This window comes from Phragmites australis, chromosome 13 (genome assembly GCF_958298935.1).
Source record: "Phragmites australis chromosome 13, lpPhrAust1.1, whole genome shotgun sequence".
NCBI lineage: Eukaryota > Viridiplantae > Streptophyta > Magnoliopsida > Poales > Poaceae > Phragmites > Phragmites australis.
This window is the reverse complement of record NC_084933.1, coordinates 30006066-30018717: the sequence shown is the minus strand read 5'-3', so window position 1 is coordinate 30018717 and position 12652 is coordinate 30006066. Positions and strand designations below refer to the sequence as shown.

General features: G+C 45.5%; 3 protein-coding genes across 4 annotated transcripts; 2 read left to right on the top strand and 1 right to left on the bottom strand.

Moving 5' to 3' along the window:
* Positions 1-10: 10 nt before the first annotated feature.
* On the top strand, positions 11-3317 carry LOC133888008 (uncharacterized). Its single transcript, XM_062328089.1, has 4 exons — positions 11-413; positions 546-779; positions 1209-2426; positions 2508-3317. Exons 1-4 carry the CDS (start codon positions 118-120, stop codon positions 3142-3144), a joined length of 2385 nt encoding a protein of 794 aa, XP_062184073.1. The 5' UTR covers positions 11-117; the 3' UTR covers positions 3145-3317.
* Positions 3318-4300: 983 nt separating this feature from the next.
* Positions 4301-9188, top strand: LOC133887845 (glutamine synthetase, chloroplastic-like). Its single transcript, XM_062327830.1, has 14 exons — positions 4301-4459; positions 4588-4858; positions 5244-5283; positions 5451-5554; positions 5636-5684; positions 5967-6073; positions 6184-6271; positions 6404-6532; positions 6664-6738; positions 7201-7254; positions 7340-7377; positions 7713-7872; positions 7964-8024; positions 8802-9188. The coding sequence occupies exons 2-14, from the start codon at positions 4614-4616 to the stop codon at positions 8939-8941; spliced, it is 1290 nt and encodes a 429-aa protein (XP_062183814.1). The 5' UTR covers positions 4301-4459; positions 4588-4613; the 3' UTR covers positions 8942-9188.
* Positions 9189-9526: 338 nt separating this feature from the next.
* On the bottom strand, positions 9527-10429 carry LOC133887808 (uncharacterized). Of its 2 annotated transcripts, none has more exons than XM_062327790.1 (2): positions 10121-10429; positions 9527-9936 (listed from the first exon to the last, which is right to left on the bottom strand). In XM_062327790.1, exons 1-2 carry the CDS (start codon positions 10307-10309, stop codon positions 9781-9783), a joined length of 345 nt encoding a protein of 114 aa, XP_062183774.1. In that variant the 5' UTR covers positions 10310-10429; the 3' UTR covers positions 9527-9780. The 2 variants fall into 2 exon arrangements, with proteins under 2 accessions (XP_062183774.1, XP_062183773.1); XM_062327789.1 differs by having other exon boundaries at positions 9527-9963; positions 10121-10427.
* Positions 10430-12652: the final 2223 nt, after the last annotated feature.

Here is a 12652-nt window from a genome sequence, read left to right as displayed (position 1 = left end):
ATCCCACATCTCCTAACCTAAAATCCAAACGAGCCTAACTGCACAAGCACGAGTCTCCCTCCCACCGCTCCCTCGCGGCCTCGCTCGACCGCCGCCGCTAACCGAAACCAACGCGAGATGCACCCGAGCGCCAAAAATCGGGACGGGGAGAAGAGGAAGAGGAAGAAACGCGGCGATGAAGCGGCCGCCGATGCCGCCTCGCCCTCCGCCGCCTCCTTCGACCTCCACGTCTTCCCCATCCTTCTAGCCGCCACCTCCGCCTCCGCCCGAACCACCGGCCAAAACAGCACCTCCGGCTCCCCGGCCGCGCTCGCTGCCTACCTACTGCGCCGCGTGTTATCCCGCTCGCAGCCGCCGCTCTCTCCTCTTCCGGACTCCCTCGTCGCGCTCCTCCCCCTCCTGCTTTCCTCCAGGTAGGCACAGGACAAACTCCACCCCCCGCAATTTGCAGAAACGCCCTCCTGGCGCTTGTTTTCCTTGCAACCCTACCCTACTGATTCGTTCGCCTGTAACATTCTCATTGTGCAATGCAATGTGCGTCGCAGCTGTTGTTCTGTTGCCGCTCTAAGCTGCGAGGTGCTGGGTGCGGCGGCCCTGCGGTCCATGGAGGCCGGCGAGATGCTGGCGTCTGACGGCGGCATCGCCAACGGCTTGGCGCGGGCGCTGGGGAGTAGGAGTCGGCGAGTTGCCGAGGCTGCCTGCAATGCTATAATGGACCTCTCGGCGTCTTCAGTTGGCCGGGAGCATCTTGCAAACTCCCCTGTTCTGGCGAGGATATTGTAAGCATCTGTATCCCATGCACTTAGTTGTATTGCAGGTCAAAGCACATTTTGCTTAGTGTTGATATGATTCTGTCTCCCAAATTAAACAAAAAGTTTTGATTTGTCTGCTAGAACCCTGATTTTGTGCTCAGCTACTTGCGGATTTTCCTATGGGCGGTTATATCTAAGTTCAACTAGACTATGAAAGGTTAAGAAAACCCTTTTTATTAACAAGAGCGACTTAAGCCATATGTTATATCCTAAAGTACCCACGGTGAATTTCAAGTGCATGTTATATCAACATGACAACATATGGTAAAGATAGCCTTTTACTTTATAACTAGAAGGCAAGCATCACAGTCTGTTTTAATTAATGAAAGCGATGCTCTCTGTTTGTACTTTCTGAATCTCTTCAGCAGGTGTAAACGTGAAATTGACTTCCTGTAGGTATTTATTCTCTCAGGTGGAATCTATTTATGGAGTTGTCGATAGCAGAAGCACCGAGTGCCCAGGAAGAGCTACAAAAGCAAATAAAATCTTGTACTTGATCATTGACACAGTGGTGCTCACGGTTAATTCTTGTAAAGTTGATAATCTGCAGTGTCTGCAACAGGAGCTAGTAAGGAACGTTCAGTCTTTGTTGTATAAAATCTGGAAGAAAGTTCGACTCTCAAGATCATCAACTGACTGCAACAACTGGAAGAATCAACTTCAAAGTAGAGAATCTGATATATCGGAAGCTATTTTTAGGCTTTCAATGGATTTTGCTCATCCACCCAACCTGGAGCTGGATGCAGTCAGGCAAAGCATTTTTGGACAAACGGTGTCCGACTTTGAAAATTTTGTCCAGACCTACTGGGAAGAGTCGCCTCATCTGTACAGGAGGGAACAAAACAATCTAGACAAGGATCCTGTGTTCGCTGCTTTGCATAATGCTTTTAATCTTGGAACAACACCTGATGCTATCATCGAGTCATTTATTAAGGGACTTGTTTCATGCCCTGCTATTGCTTCCGATGAACTTAACATATATTCATTTCTCCATGAGGTTCATGATTCCTTGGGTGATGCTGTAAAGCATAGGCAAGATGTAAGACTTGTGAGAACACGAGACCCAAGTGACCAAACCTCAAGAGGATGTGGTATGGAGGAGCATTTCTTCGATGATGGAACAGTCTTCCTGGATGAATCTGTGTTCATTGAAAAATGTAAGGATGCATTTAAGAATGGTTATTCAGTTGCCTTGCGTGGCATGGAGTTCCGCTCTGAGAAGGTTGCCACTATAGCTTCTGCTCTGGCTGATCTATTTGGCCAACCTTCTGTAGGAGCCAACATATACTTCTCACCTGCAAGATCTCAGGGCCTAGCCCGTCACTATGATGATCATTGTGTACTTGTTTGGCAACTACTTGGTTGCAAGAAGTGGACGATTTGGCCTAATCCAAAGCCAATTTTGCCTAGACTATATGAACCTTTCGACTCTTTAGATGGCATTTTAGATGATAGCAGCAGAAGATTGGAGGTTTTACTTGAAGGAGACATGATGTACATTCCTAGAGGTTATGTTCACGAGGCTCACACTGATGTTGGTGGATCTCAGAGGAATGCATACGCTGATTACTCACTCCATTTGACCCTTGCTATTGAGGTCGAGCCACCCTTTGAGTAAGTATTCTCTGTGTATAAGTAAAATCGTTGCCTTGCATGTCTAGTATTTTTGTTTCTTAATATTACATCTTGTCGCAGGTGGGAAGGATTTGCACATATTGCCCTTCATTGCTGGACAGAGAAGCATAAGTTTGGAGGCTCTCGATTAGTTAAGTCCAAGTCCATGGCGAAAGAAGAAACTTCATTATTTGCTCTTCTGTTGCATGTTGCCATCAGGTTGGTCTCGGACACCGATCCTACTTTCAGGAAGGCATGCATGGTTGCAGCAAAGCTTCCGTCATCCAATTCCTGTACAACTCACTTGAAGGCTCTTAGAAGCAGACAAAGATCAATTTTTGATGACATAATCAGGAAGATTGACCATAACTGCAGCTTTGAGGAAGCATTGAAGTGCATTGAGTTGTCAGTGAAAGAAGGAAACGATGAAAACTTTCAATGGATGAGCTGGCTTCGACACTTGCCACAGCACAAAGATGCAGACGACAGAATCGATTTCTGCAATGTTTTGGAAGCCCTTAAAGAGCTTCTTGTGGCGTTCAGCTCTGACCCGGAGCAAGCCTTGGCTGGCTTCACAGGCTTCAAGTCTAGGTTTTGTAGGTGCGTTTTGTACGAGGACGCTTGCCTGAGCTTTGAAACATTGCTTCAGATGTATAGAGCAACTAGGAATCAGTACACGAGGGGAATGTTGGCGTTGCACGGGGCACGTGTGAGTTGAGTAGTGGAGAATTCCCCCCTACAGGCTACAGGTACGTTTTTTTTGTAGTGGTTGGCTAGTCATTTTTCGTAGCGACAAGAACCTAATTGGACACTTGTACCACCACATCTCAATCGGGGCAGGTTATTGGCATACAGCGTATGAATTCAGCACATTGTCTTGTGCTGTCCAGCCCTGCATGTTTCTTCAGTCTTACTTGAATTCATTATTCTCATATTGTCAGTAAAGAAACACTACTTCCTGAATCTATACAAAAGATCTCCAAAAGTACATCTTGATCTGATCTCAGCAAATGGATGCCATGGAACCGAATACAATTGACCGTCCCCGACACCTGCCAGCTCGGATCGAATCAAGGGGCGTTTGGGCGCTAGCTGCTCCAACGCCAGCAAGCAGATAATGACGATTCCAAGCCGCTTAAATAGACGTTGGAGGAGAACCATGAAGCATCGGTATAAGAGTCTTAGCCTTCAATGGCGCATGTCTAATTTATATGCTAATCACCATGCTGAAACTGTTTCCTTCCACGCTAAGAAACGGTGATTTCGCTAAGCGTCGAGCGCCTCCCCGAGCAGCGACGCAATCACAAGCGTCGGTTGTAAGCTCTGTCACGGTAAAAGGAAATTCTATAAGATTTTTTACCAAAAGATCTTTATAATATTCTAATTCATATTATACTTTTATAATTTAACGACTATCACATATAATCGAGAGAAAGAAGAAAAACATATAACATACACAGAAAAGAGTTTTTTATAAAATAGAATTTCCTTCCCACCACTGCATACAAAATCAGCAACCGCCGAGAAACGTCTGGCCACGTGTAGGCGTTGTACATGGCCTACCGCCTCCAATTATTGCCGCCTGGTCAGACATCAGATGTTTCCGCATACTGTGTTTACAAATTACAATGCGGGTCAATCCAATCAACGCCCGCCTGGTGGATCCGCAGGTCGCTGCGCTTGGAGGTCACCTCGCCCGACTGCCGGCCTGCGCCAGGAGGCGGACGTGACAAGGAGAGCCGCACGGCACCTAAAATATCCATGAAAACATGTGGAATTTTATCCGGATTTGTGTGTGCGCTCGCGCGGGCGCGGCTGGTGTCATGGCGTTGTGTTCTGCTGCTGCCTCCGATGCGCCCAAGGGCCAGAAATCTCGTCCACCCACAGCCGGCGGAGCCCTATCCCCTCAGCAAAAGCCAGATGCTGCCGCCGCCGCGGCCACTAGATATACTAAATATTTATACGCCCCGCCCCCTTAATCCCGAGACCGCCCCCTTCTCAATCTCGCCTCCTGTCGTCTCGTCGCTGCACAGGTGAGTTGATGCGATGCTCTCTCTTCTCTGCTGCATTTGGATTGATGCGATGCTCTCTCTTCTCTGCTGCATTTGGATTGATGCGTGTGTTCGTTGCTGATGATGATGCGCTGATTGCTTTGTTGAAGGTTTCGAGTGGAAGGAAGGGCGGAAGATGGCGCAGGCGGTGGTGCCGGCTATGCAGTGCCAGGTGGGAGTGAAGGCGGCCGTCCGTGCGAGGCCTGCGGCGGCGGGGGCTGGCGGTAGGGTGTGGGGCGTCAGGAGGAGCGGCCGCGGCACGTCGGGGTTCAAGGTGATGGCCATGGGCATGTCGACCTCCGGCGTGGTGCCGCGCCTCGAGCAGCTGCTCAACATGGACACCAAGCCCTACACCGACAATATCATCGCTGAGTACATCTGGTACGCACGCGCGCCGCATTGATTTCCCCCGTTTTTTTCCCCCTCACCGGGAGAACTGTAGCTTGAGATAGGCCAAACTTGCACTTTTTAGAGGTTCACGAGCCCTCCGATTCGGAGTCGGATGGTCGAGATGAGACGGACACGGGGACAAACAGTGTGGATTTGCCTTTACAAGTTAAAATAGTATTCAGTGCCACTAAAAGTTCTGAAGCTTTTAGTCTAAAAAAATTAGTTCTGAAGCTTTGTGGGTGGTGATTCATCTTTGCTTTTCCTGTTCCTACATTTAAATAGTAGTGTGTCCTTCATACTTTGTGAGTAAAAAGAAGATCGCACGACTAGTGCTGACAAAATCTGCTTTTCCTCCTTTTTCTTCCACATTGTATAGGGTTGGAGGATCTGGAATTGACGTCAGAAGCAAATCGAGGGTAAGCAATCCATATTATCACCACCAACATTATTTGCATCTCCTTTTATGAAGAATTTGGAGGTGTTCTTAGGGGATGAGGCAATGAGCACAGATAACTCCTTTTCTTATTTGCATCACTCTTTTACTTTTTACTCGTTGACATAAAGCTTAATGCCCGCATTTCAGACAATATCGAAACCAGTTGAGGATCCCTCGGAGCTACCGAAATGGAACTATGATGGATCAAGCACAGGGCAAGCTCCAGGAGAAGACAGTGAAGTCATCCTATAGTAAGGGGGGTTACTGTACATGTGAATTTTATAAGCAAAACATTCCACTGTTACAAATGATGTTTCTCTTCCTGTTTTCAGTCCCCAGGCTATCTTCAAGGATCCATTTCGAGGTGGCAACAACATATTGGTACTTTCCATCCCAACCGAATCACCCCTTCATAGATGCGCTTTTAGCTTTTTATGTTATTCCACATAAACGTGAATATGAATCATACATAAAAGATTGATAGTTACTAGTTAAACTGACGGCTTTTACTTGGTCTTCAGTTTCAACACTTGATCCAATTGTGATTGTTTCAAAGCCGCACTTATTTCCTCTAGAATGGATGCCACATATTCCTACAACATGTTGACCTTGATTAGCATGTACAAAACAACATGCTGGTTAACATAAAATTTGGCTTTTCAGGTTATCTGTGATACCTACACGCCAGCTGGGGAACCCATTCCTACTAACAAACGCCACAGGGCTGCACAAATATTCAGCGACCCAAAGGTCGTTAGCCAAGTGCCATGGTATGACTTAATCGCCTATATTCTATAAATTAAAATAACAAATCTCACTGTTATTTATCATTTTCTTTGCGAAATTAGTTGAAACATTTACCGTATCCTTTTCCCTCCAGGTTTGGCATTGAGCAGGAGTACACTTTGCTCCAGACAGATGTGAATTGGCCTCTTGGCTGGCCTGTTGGAGGCTACCCTGGTCCCCAGGTATTGTATTAAACCAGAAACAAATCTTAGTTTATCAGACAATAATGAAGTTAAGGATGGTGAAATACACGGTTTGCATTAGCTTAATTAAACACTGTTTTCAATAAAAAATCTTCTGTAAAAATATCCCAGGGTCCATACTACTGCGCGGTAGGAGCAGACAAATCATTTGGCCGTGACATATCAGACGCTCACTACAAAGCATGTCTTTACGCTGGAATCAACATTAGTGGAACAAACGGGGAGGTCATGCCTGGTCAGGTATGTTTATGGCACTTCCGTACACACATGTATTTTTATTTTTCTGAATCAATGTGGCATTTCCCCCTTCTTTCAAAGGAATAAAAAATTAAATTGTTTAATAAGCAACTTCATAAACCTTACCTGTGCAGTGGGAGTATCAAGTTGGACCTAGCGTTGGAATTGAAGCAGGAGACCACATATGGATTTCAAGATACATTCTCGAGGTACTTTAAATAATAATTAAGGATTTCCTGGTATCATATAATTTTAATTCTTTTCTTTTTTTTCTAATTATCAAAGCATAGTTTAAAAGTCCAGTAGTTTATTATATTTTCGACTAAGGGAAAACCCCTGTGTTTCCTTTTAATAAAAGGACCCACAATTAGTCTTGGCTGAAACATTGTACAATTCATACATCCCAAACGGGTCTAAAAGAGTGATAATGGTGGCAACATATGCCCACCGACAACAATCTCAAGACAAGTGGCTCAGATATCATGATTGGATTTGGTATGTTTAAAGAATTCTTTTTTGTGAAAATAATTAGTTCACTGTATCTGTTTTATTCAGAACATCTGAAGCCTGAAGCTCATGATCCCCCCCCCCCCCCCCTTTTAATTGATATCAATTTTCACATCACTATAAGCACTTCTGAATATCATTCTCATCCTACTCACCTTTACCAGAGAATCACGGAGCAAGCTGGTGTGGTGCTTACCCTTGATCCAAAACCAATTCAGGTATGTCCACCAGTAAGTTGTTTCAAGTTCTTAATATATTATAATTAAAGGAAACTGAACATATATCCATATTATATGATGACAGGGTGACTGGAATGGAGCTGGCTGCCACACAAACTACAGGTTCCAATCTTTTACGCTAATGCTTAATTATCCTTAATAATTTACATGGTATATCTTGTGTATGGACAAAACATCAGAGTGCCTATAGTAGTATAAATTAGTATATGCTGACTGCTGAGAGCTAAAGTAAAGTTAGTTCTTGTATTCCAAAAAGAGACTAAATGTGAGGTGTTAGTATGTCGTTAGTAAATTGTTGCCTAGTGTGAACGAATCCAGATGAGTGCCCATTCACTTCAATTGGTTGCTAACTTTATTTATTTAGGAGTTTTTCTCAGTATATTTTACACAATTTGTCCTTATTTGGGACTAACAGTTTGAATTCCTTGCAAATGTAGCACAAAGAGCATGCGTGAAGATGGAGGATTTGAAGTGATCAAGATAGCAATCCTGAACCTTTCTCTTCGCCATGATTTGCATATTAGTGCATATGGAGAAGGGAATGAAAGGAGGTTGACAGGGTTACATGAGACAGCGAGCATTGACAACTTCTCATGGGTATAGATGGAGCACCTTCCTTTATCTTCTGCTAGTCAGCTGAATCATGTTTATGTATAAGCTGTAACAATAAAACACTTACATTTATCAGGGTGTGGCAAACCGTGGCTGCTCTATTCGGGTGGGACGAGATACTGAGGCAAAAGGGAAAGGTATATGATCTTGCAGTGTCCCCTGAAATTGCTTACAGTCTTTGGGAATTCACAAAAAAATCTTCCCAAAAATAAATACCACTAGGACATTGGGCAAAGAGTGTAGGCCATGTAGAATGAATAATCTTCCTTACCTTTGAATCATCTTGCTATAGCTCTTAGCTGGGGCCTTAGGATCTTGACTGCACTCCATCCAAATGGTCCTATAATGTGCTCGAATTCGAATTCCTTGCAGTGATTTTGAATAAATTTGGTCAAATGCTCCCTCATCCAAGCAGTGAATCAGTAGTTTGCTATTTTGCATCCTGTCAAGTTGGTCTAACGTAATTCCTTAATGTATAAAACAAGTATTGGACCACTGCCAATTTTTGGAAAAAAAAATATATATTTACCTTCTTTTAATCACACATGCATATTCCGTAATCTATTTTAAGTATTTGTGCCCACCAATAACACGACAACGCAGGAATCATTTTTAGTGAATAGGTGCATCATACAGTGATGGGGTTGAGTATTTCTTTGCCGCTTTCTTCTATACAACATCACAGTATGTCTTTCAAATATTTTTAAATTTATGTGTGCAGTTCAGGATACAAATAGCTTTTGTTAACTTATGTCTACATCCAGTCGCCCTTTCCGTGAGTCACTATTGAAAGAAAAATACAATGCCACTGAATCTATATCTTATTATACCATTCTCAGCATCTATGCATGTGAACTAAGTAAATTAAATTTCAATCCAAAACTGTTTCATGTTTTCACCTTGTCGGTTAACAGGCTACCTGGAAGACCGTCGCCCGGCATCAAACATGGACCCATATGTTGTGACATCGCTACTGGCTGAAACCACAATTCTTTGGGAGCCAACCCTCGAAGCAGAGGCTCTTGCCGCTAAGAAGTTGGCGCTGAAGGTATGAAAGACATAAAGAATCGTTCAGGCGAATAAATCCATCCACAACAAAATTGACTATTGTCCATCGGTCTGGATCTTGTGATTCTGTTCGGCGCCATTCTGTACAGATTTACAGTTTGTGGGTCCACGTTGTCTTTGGTTCATCGGTTACCTTTTGCTTCAACATCACATTTTGTCTTGGTCTGTACTTGACTGCATTTGGGAGTGAAAATGACGGACAGTAAAATACATTCGGTTACTGTGGCCCTTCAGTTATGCGTCAGTCCGAACGTGTGTTTTGACTGAAACCACACCACATGCGGAAATGCGTCGGTGAAAGTTTTGACACACTTTCGTCCTAAATCCACTTTGGCGTTCGCCCTCTCCTCGAAACATAGCTTTTCTGAGTTCTGATTACCGGGAGGAAGGCGGCATGTTCAGGGGCGACGGTGCGGTGCCAGGCCACTATACGTTATACGCGGTGCCATGTGCCGCTAGACGCGGTTGCGCCCGGCACGACGGCCACGGATGAGAGCGATCTGATTCTCCCCTGCCGCTGCCGGCTACGCCTCTGTGGAGTCCAGACGCAGGCGCAGCACTTGAGACCCGGTTTGGCGCATGATCAATTGCCGTTACTATATATACATGCAGATCAGCTCATTGGCTGATGTTCCATTGTGGCCTCGTGACATATCTGCGCCTGCACCTACCAGTGAGATGCAAGGGCAGAGACACAGCAAGAGAAAGCCATTTTTTTAGCGAACAGAAAGCCTATTTTACAAGGACGGCAGTGGTACAATTCCATGATAAAGGGACAGGATAAGAACATAATTAGCTATATAAGGTTGTACACGAACTTCTGCCCTATGGTTTGGAGTGCTTGTGCTTGGGCGGAGAGCCAGCATGCATGGCCACCCCGCTGTAGTCCGCGCTGTAGATCAGTCCTTCCTTGGCGTCCACACCCTGGTCCGCCCAACCGGCCTTCGTCTCCGCAGATTTCTTCACTTCCATGGCCGCTTCCTGAACATGAACCGTCAAGTTCTCTTCCTGTATAGTGTATATTGCTGAAGATGTCAACTGAACAAAAGAAAATGCTGTATAGAGGCAGGCAGACAGCTACTAGATTCAGGCTTCAGGTACTGATTTTTTCTTCGCGGATAACCAAATGAAACGTCAACAAGTTCTTGGCGACGTGTGGACTAACCTCAGGCTGCTGCTTCTGCTTGCCTTCATGCTGGTAATGGTATCCTAACTGGCCTAGTTCTCTGCCTTTGCGACCTAGAACTTGTGCTTGCTGCCTGCTGAGGGGGGAAGGTAAAGGATACGAAGCAGCACCTGCAAGAGTGACTAGAAGAAGGCTTGAGACAAGTACTAAACAGAGTAGCTTCTTCATGGTGGTGTATTGGCAATGGTGGCGACGGTTGTTGATGGAGGAGATTTTTTTTTTTTTTTTTGAGAGGGTTGATGGAGGAAACTTAACAAGAGAAGAGCAGGCTCCCTCCGTATGGCTTTCCTGGGTATAAATCGGTGACGGTTGCAGGACGAAATGCACCATGGCGCCTGGAGTTCGACATATTTGCAACTTTGGCCCTTAGAAAACTTGCAAGGAGGTTCGTTTAGTTCACAAAGAAGTTGGACGTAAGCACGATTAATATCTATGCATCACTTTGCAAACATGCCAAAACTGGAGCACTATCAGCACAATGAGCTTTACTTTGTGGACCATAACGTCACATGTGAGCTAGCGTACAATCATTAGGTAGGGGCACGGGCAACCCGAAAGCTTGGCTATTGGCTGTAGGCCTTTTTATTTTCTTGCTCCCGTTAGGTCCCTACTAGATCTGGCAAACTGAAGAGGACCCATCACCCAAGCACACTGCAGGCAGCCCACACAATGCCGGTCTATCAGTCGACTGAACCGATCAATGTTGTCTGTTGTCTGAACCCGAAAGCTTACCACACAATGGGCATGGCCTGGCCTGACCACACCATGCCTCAGGGTTTCTCGTGCCGGTATGTTGTGGGTGGATGCATCAAGTCTGTGGGATTGCTTGTCTTCTTCAATATCATACTGCATACATCTTATGATATCAAGATGGCAGGAGAGCCTATGCCAACAGAAAATATACAATGACTCGTTGCTAAAGAGGCCGGAACAAGCTGAAAGGCCTGTTCTGGTACCATGCACTGGGAGTTGGTGTTAGAGCTAGCGATCACTAATGCATGGCATCACTTCCTATGATCGGTGAACAAGCCAATTTAAATATTCAGACGAACAAACGGCCTTCAGGACTGAAGGTTGAGCTTATCAGAACCAGGCTGATAACCAACCATTTAACCACTCTGATCTGGCCCATGTCTAGTACTTAGAAGGCAATTCCAAAACTGTATCTTTCTGTGTGCTTATGCAGATTCGTTGTATGCTTGGCAGTACGCGTTTCCACGTTAGCTTGTATTCTAAAGCCGAGGCATCTCATTAATATTTGCTTTCTGATTAGAGTGTGGTGTCAGACTGTACTATGGGGGGCTCGAGACAACGAGGTCAAGCTCATGAAGTTTTCTTTTATCAGACCTGTCTTGTCTCCTGTTAAGCTGTTGGTCACGGAGATATCAAGTTTTATGGGCTTGGTATGGGGTAGCGACATGTTAACTAAAATAACATGCCAGCCCTGTCGTAAATTTGGGCCAGTACCAGATTTTGCATGCAGCCCTGATTCATTTCTCACTTCTGTTCCCTCTGTGCTTAATCAGAGTTGCGTTTGCGGCACCAATGAATTATCCAATCATAATGTTTGTCAAACAGAAAACCGAAGCAACCGCCGACGCAAATATGCAATAGTACCAATCATGCTTAATAGAGATTCCCTATGGTCATTTTCCTATCCATCTTGCGTGTATTTGAATACTGCTAGTGTGTGTGTAATTCAGAGGAAGAGAGTTTACTCGAACGGTAGTCGTGTAGCAGATGGAGCGTTCGTCTGAAGAGAACAGGAGGCCACAACTGACAGTCTGACATGGACGCGTCACATTTTATTAGCGGAAACCCTATCCGGCGAGCAGATTCGCTTGTCTTTTCCTGTGGACATACTGCTATGCTCAGCTCTGCTCCTGGAGGCACGTTCGCTTCGGGGGACTGCTTTGCGACCGGTGAGCGAACCATGTGATCCCAATTCGTAACGGGCCGATGCTGGTGGAATTTTTGCTTTTTAGCTCTTTACAAAAACTTATTTTACAAATAGACATTTTAAGAAAAGATGTTCAGAAGTGGCACCGTTAGTCTACTGCTTAAGGTGCCACCACCTCTGAGGCCATGCCATTGCTACGTAGGATCTGTGCCAAACTACATGGTAGCATGGAGCCACGACGCTCGGTATCGTCCACCACAAGTTGTGGGGCCGTGCTATGGGCAAAAAGGTCCATTTCTCTATACCTTTTTTAGAGGTTTTATTTGTAAAATAAATTTTTGTAAAGGGCTAAAAAACAAAAATTCCATGCCGATACTGCCTGTGTAGCATGCTAGCACCGTCGGAATAGCAAGAATCATGCCGTTCCCGCGTGTCGCGCTCTGTTCGTGCCGCCGCGTGCTGCACCTGCATGCCCAGTCCAGGACGGTCCCTCGCGCCGGGCGCTGCGCGGTTCGTGGCAACGCGTCGATCGTGCTCGCGCCTCTTGGCGCACCTCCGCGCGCAACGCAGCAGGCCTCGTGCCGCCGCCGCGGCGCGTGCGCGTGCATGAT